This window comes from Melozone crissalis, unplaced genomic scaffold (assembly GCF_028551555.1).
Source record: "Melozone crissalis strain CALT ecotype California unplaced genomic scaffold, PUWL_Pcris_2 ptg000005l_1, whole genome shotgun sequence".
Classification (NCBI taxonomy): Eukaryota; Metazoa; Chordata; class Aves; order Passeriformes; family Passerellidae; genus Melozone; species Melozone crissalis.
Genome location: NW_026535783.1, coordinates 23091766 through 23098182, shown reverse-complemented (window position 1 = coordinate 23098182; position 6417 = coordinate 23091766). Strand labels below are relative to the sequence as shown.

Genomic DNA, 6417 nt, shown 5'->3' with positions numbered 1-6417 from the left:
AGGCGTCGACCGTTATTCTTCAGCTAGCCGGACTTTGGCCACATACGCCCTGCCGCACCTCACACCTGGGATCATTCAAGGTTAGGTTAGGCAGGGCTAAAATGGAAGAACTCGCCCCTTCATATTGCAAGGATTTAGACTAGATGACCTCTAAAGATCCTTCCCAACCCAAACCATTCGTAACTTGAGAGGAAAAAAAATGCACCAAAAAAATTTAAACTCAGTTTGGGCCTATTGGTATATCTTCCACTAAAGCCAAAAGAGAATGTTATCCTCAATATTTACACAAGCAGCAGCGCTGACTGAATTCACTTCAAAAGTATGGATTCAGCGGTAAGGGAGTGACAGGCACAAAGAGTTTTTATTTTCCTTTTGAGGTGTTTTTCTTGAGTAATTTTCCTGTGCAGGTTGGACAGCATTCAAAATTAATGCCAGCTGACAGTCCACGAGTACTGTCACTTTCTCTTATCTACAGAGACCTAACACCATTAAGTAAACACAGAGCTTTAATCAAAAGGAGTGAAATAATACCATTACTGTATTGCTGTTTAAAATATTTTGTTCTTCACAGGCATTCAGTGAGAAAAAAAAAATCACTGAAAACTGTACAACTTTTCTGGTTACTTCTCCATTTGCACTTTCCCCCTTCAAGCTTTCTAGTGTGAGCCTATCTCACGATGAAAGTTTTTCTATGTTCATTTATCATCTTTCCCCAATCCAAATGACTTTCTGTCAGTCTTTAACCTAAAAACATCAAATTAGTGTTTAAACGTTGTCAAAGGAATCTAAAACTCAGTAAATAGTCTTCTGATATGCTACCTAATTTTTCTAAGAATATAGACTATCAATCCTTATGCAAGTATATATGCATGTATTTTCCAGCATAAAATAAAGGCACATGAAAAAACTAACAAAGATGAATAAACAAATTAAGACCCATGATACAACATTCTCTGAAAGACTTGAGGAATTTGGATCAAAGCGAAGGTGCTATTAATGATGACTGTAATTTAATTTACTGGTCATCAAAAGCTCAAGTTCTTTGTTACCCTCTCCACTCTTTTACTGGAGTGCAAAGCCTTCCACACACATGGGAGAGTTTCAGTGCTACTTTGGGTTCAGCTTATAGCTCAAACTGAAGTTTTATGAGTGGGTAAATTCATAAATTTACAAAGCAACAACATTAAGTACTGAGTCATAAACAGGTATTAACATGTTTCCTTCAATGCAAAACTGGTTCAGTCACATATCATGCAGAACTTCTGAAACGCCCTAGTCAATCTCTTCTTGGAAAATGGCTTAGTACAGGAAATAATTGTTCATTTCTGTTGATTAGCAGTCACAACAAAAGTACAGTAAAACTAAGATTGTTTATGTTCTGCAGTGCCTTGCTATTTCTTTTCTAAGTGTTTTAAATAAATGGTCATCATTTAGACCTTTACTGACAGGCACTGGCACATGTTGCTTGGAGAAGCTGTGGCTGCTCCAGCCCTGGCGGGGTTCAAGGCCAGGCTGGACGCGGCTCTGTCGGGCCCGGCGTGCCGATAGCAGCGGCCCGGCGGCGGACGGGGCCTGAGGGCCGCTCCGGGCCGGCCCGACGGCGCTTCCGGGCCCGGGCGCCCCCGCGCCCCCTGCCGGCCGCCCGCGCTCACTGCAGGGGCGCACCGTGGGGCCGCCCCGCCCCGCCCGGCCCCGCGGGCTCAGGCCCCGCCCCGCGGGCTCAGGCCCCGCCCCGATTTGCATGCACCGGGAGCCCTCCCTCGGCTCGCGGCGGCTGCGGGCGGGCGGCGGCGGGCGCGGCACGGATGAGGCGCATGCGCGCGGTGGGCGGGCGCTGGGGCAGCGGCGCGGCGCGGGGGGGGCGGGCGGTGCTCGGTGCCGCCGCCGGGAGCGGCGGGGCCGCGGAGGAGGCCGGGGCGGGCGGCGGGCAGCAGGGCTGGCGGGGCGAGTCGCGGGGCTCGCCGCAGCAGCTGGCGGAGCGGTACGCGGACTTGGCGGCCAGCCACAGCGAGGCGCTGCGGCAGCGGGAGGAGCGCGAGTGGCACAACGCGCGGCTGCGCCAGGAGAACGCGCGGCTGCGGCTGGAGAATCGCCGCCTGCGCCGCGAGAACCGCTGGCTCTTCCGACAGGCCCTGCGGGGGCCCGGCCCCGACAAGCCCCCCGCCGACCCGGGCGAGGAGGCGGAGGCCCTGCGCGCCGAGCTGGGGCGGCTGCAGGAGAAGCACCGCCGGGCCTTGCGGCATCTGCGACGCTGCCGGGCCGCCGGCGGGCTCGAGGCTTCGGGAGCCGAGGAAGGGGAGCTGGAAGAGCTGCTGCTCGAGGAGGACGAGCAGCCGCTGGATAAGAAGAGCCTGGTGCCCGCCGTGTAGGCGGCCCCGGTGGAGGGGGCGGCGCCGGCTGGTGCCGCGGGCCCTCCCCGCCGCCGCGGGGTAGGGGCGGATCCCGGCCGCTGCTCTTAGCTGTGACCCCCGTGCGGCGCCGGGGCTGCCCTCGGCTCCCTCCATCGAACCGGGCCCTTCCCACTGAAAGGGTGGAGGAGGCGTTCTGGTTTGTTAATCTTTTCCCTAGATGTATACCCGGGTTCATGTGGGAAGCTGAGGCTTGGAACACGAGAGGAATCTCTCAAAGCGGCTGTTGATGAGAAAACCGCGATGGACAGCGCACTTGATCTCGTGTCATCCCACAGCATTGAACTGTGCCTCCTCTGGAGCTGTGGATCACCTTTTTTCTCTTGAGTTAGCGACCATCATGTAGGCTTCAAGAGCCGTGGAGACTGACTAGTTCTTAGTAGTTAGTGTGTGTTAGGAAGAGGAGTGGAGCAAGCTTGAAAGCTTTTGTCAGTGCTCCAGTAAAAGTTGGTGATCATTTGAACTACGAATTGCCTTGGACACTTACTGCACAACACTCTTTGTATTTGTAATGATGGCCTTCATTCACCCTCACATGAATACTGATTTGAATTTCACATTTTCACACAAAACTGCAGCTACTAAATAAACTTACGATACACCAAATGATTGTTTGAAGTGTGCATTTTTAACAGGGACTTTCTGAAGCTGTAGGTAAAGCGCCTTCAGGTCATTGCACTATGCCTTCCCAAAGTCCAAAGAATTGGATTTTTTTATTACTGTACCTTCTTAATTTTCTGCTGTTTAGAAGGAAATTAGTTGTTCAGACCTAAAAAAATTTGCTAGAAAATTAATTTTGCTAGAAAATTAATTTTGCTAGAAAATTTGCCGGTTGAAAGAAACCTTTTAATGGAACTGAGGCAGAGCTTGGTTTTGTAGTGTTCCCTTATTTTTCATGTCATTTAAAGGCTGGATTATGCCTTCGGGTTTCAGATTGGTTTCTTAAAACTTTAAAAGCCAAGGTCTGTTTCAGTTCAAGTTGAAACTAATGTAAGAAGGTGAAATTCCATAATTTTTTGTAAGTATCTTTGAGTATGTAACTACGGAAAAGAGCCATTACTTCATATAATGTCAGCATAACCCTCTAATCATAAATGCCACTACTACTTGTTAAGTATGTGGATCTGCAGTTTCAAGTGTGTTCTCAAAATGAAAAAACAATTTGGCACGGTGCAGTCAATATCTCCTTGATGAAAAAGTGTGGGTGGTGATGTCTGGTTATGGTGTTTGTTTTATAAACTTAAGAATTCTCAAAAATACCAGCTAAATGCACAAGAACTACTGTATCTACAATATCATCAGGATCGTCTTGCTCTAATTGCAGTTTCCAGTAAAGTGTGAATACCCAAAAGATGAAAAGAATCCGTCAAAATAGGAGAAGACAGAACTCAAGATAAAATGCTAGAAATGTGTGACTACGTCAGGCATCTTTTTCAAAAGTTGCCCGTGTTGGTGTGTGCAAAAGAGGAGAGATCCTGGACCGCCCTCATAGGATATGCAATTCTTTTTAACTAAACTACTGTGACAACTTGCGTTAAATAGACTTTTTAGACAAGGGTACTAAGTTCTCTGTAAGTCTGCATAAAGGATTTTTTACATTTATATCTGTATCTTGACAGATAAATTATAAAACAAACCTGCAGACTACAGAGGGAGAAAAGTATCTCAGTAGAATTCAAATTAATGTCAAAAGCCAGAGAAAAGATTTGGAATATTTCCTCATAGACTGCAATAAATAATCCTTTGACTCAGTCAAGCTGCAAAAATTCAATTTAACCATTGACCTCATCTGGTTATTTTGAGTTGGTTTTGAGAATAAAATCCAAATTTAGGAGAGGCCTTTAATGAGATGGTACAAAAAGTACACTTCACTACAGTGTCCCCACATTATGGCTTGTGAGCATTCCTTCATTACACACTTGTGTGATCCTTGTCCACAGGAAGTTGCATAGACTGAGACTTAGAGGAGGAGTAGATATCCTTTGGGCTATAACTGTTCAAGCATTCTATCTGTGTTTGTCTGTGCAACGAGTTCTGACAGTTAGTAGCTTGATATCACATGCACATTCAGCCAAAACCCTTAATGTTGATGGTCGGTGGAAAACACGGAGTTTGGAATTGCCTGATGCACTACAGCACCTATATGTCTGAGAGGTGGCACTGCAGTTGAGTGAAGAGCTTTGACCTTACTCTACTTTTGGTTAAGGTCTGTTCTGCTTTGTGTCCAATAAAGTCAAACCTTGAAGGTCCAGACCTCACTTCTTACTCCTAAATTTTGTCTTTAATTCTCTTTATCACCATCTGGACTGGAATAGGTGTTTGTCCTTTCTTTTTTTTTTTTTTTTGTTTTTGTTTTGTTTTGTTTTGTTTTGTTTAGTTGTTTAGTTGTTGTGGTAGTGTCTCTAGGTTTTCGTGTCTTGCAATGTGGAGTCTTTCTTCCTTTGGCCTGAGTGAATGTGGCTTCACTGTATTTGGAAGAGAGTGCATTACAGAACAAAATTAGTATACAATACACAAAAAAAACATAACCCAGAACTATACCATCTTGTTGCCCTTTTGTTTTATAATTTCAGTTCTTTGCTTCAAAATAATTTTGGTTGTGTACTGATCGTTTTCAAAATTCTGAATTTCAAAATCATGTTTTTTTCATGTTTTTGATTCTAGGTTTTAGGTATCTATCTCTTTGCATGGTTGCAGTTAGTTGAAAAAAGGGAAACAAAAATTTTTATATTTCTTTATTTTTTTATTTTATTATAGCAGCGAATTTGTGAATACAGGTGGGTTCTTCCTGTTTAAAATGTTTTACTTATAATTAACTTCTGCATAATATTTTGTTTTGCACTGAATTAGTGTTTGTTATGGGAGTGATTTTTATACAGGTAAATTTTTTTATTAGAGAATGGGTTGAATTCAGGTTTATATTTGGTCTTTGGGTGTTTTGTTCAGTATTGCTTGTTTCTTTCACCACATAAATACATAGAAATATACCAATATATAAAATATATTATTAGGTAATAATATCCTCCCATTATTTTGCAGTGTTTAGAATATTAATGCATACTCTCTTAACTTTTTTTGACATATATAAATTCACAGAGGCAAACAGAAGCAAAAATGTTGTAGCCTTTCACTTCATTGCTAACAATGAAGTGAAAACAAAGCTATTTTCTTTTATTCCTTAAGGAAGTGTTTAGTCTTAGCTGTAGAGTTTTCCTTACCCTTCTGTCCTGCGCATCATGTAAAGAAATTAGAATGAAATATGAATTTTTAAAGAAGTTATATGTATGGGTGCTGTATTAAAAATGCATTTAAATCTTCTGGGGCCATCTGTGAATTTGATGACAATTACTTTAAAACATGCATGTGAACAGAATGACTCAGTGTCAGTGCTATATTTTATATACATTCTATTGGTCCTTTGAGACCTAATTTAAGTTTCATTAAATATTGCACTCTGAAGGAGTCCTTTGTCCACTGTGCTCATCTCCTTGAATGTGCCTGGGTTTTGCAGTGCTATAGCTGCCCACAGAGAATAATGAAATAAATTAAATGTCTTTGTATGATAAACTAACACCATTCAGAATAGTTTAATTTGGCCACTTTCTCACCAAGGCAGTAATCTGTTACTCTTCCCTTTCCATCTATCTCACTATGTTCAGTATCCCCTTTTGTGTTCAGCTTAGTAAAGGTATTTGCATGATATCTAGAAACCCTCTGTTCCAAAGTTGCATAAAGAAGTGGTTTAAAGCTGGATTTTTAATGTTCACAAATCAAAAAGATCTTTCCTGTATATTTTAAAGTGATAACTGGTATCTGCTTTGTAATAGTGGGAAGTTTAAGTGTAGGTGCCCTTGAAACATTGTTCTGTAAAATATCCAAATTGCATTCACTGCCACATCACTTCCAAAATAAAACCCTGTATCATTCAGAGAATAACAGCAGCATCTGATTAAAAAGCTCTTTTTAAAAAAGACTTGGAACCAGTATTATTTCATGATTCTCAAGGTCA

The 6417-nt window shown here is 43.1% G+C and overlaps 1 protein-coding gene across 1 annotated transcript; it reads left to right on the top strand.

Moving 5' to 3' along the window:
• Positions 1–1805: 1805 nt before the first annotated feature.
• TUSC1 (tumor suppressor candidate 1) lies at positions 1806–2447 on the top strand. The gene has a single exon (XM_054288474.1). It carries the CDS (start codon positions 1806–1808, stop codon positions 2367–2369), a length of 564 nt encoding a protein of 187 aa, XP_054144449.1. The 3' UTR covers positions 2370–2447.
• The last annotated feature ends 3970 nt before the right edge of the window (positions 2448–6417 follow it).

Excerpts from the sequence above, each read along its gene's own strand:
- TUSC1 (XM_054288474.1), top strand. The coding sequence starts at position 1,806 with ATGAGGCGCATGCGCGCGGTGGGCGGGCGCTGGGGCAGCGGCGCGGCG.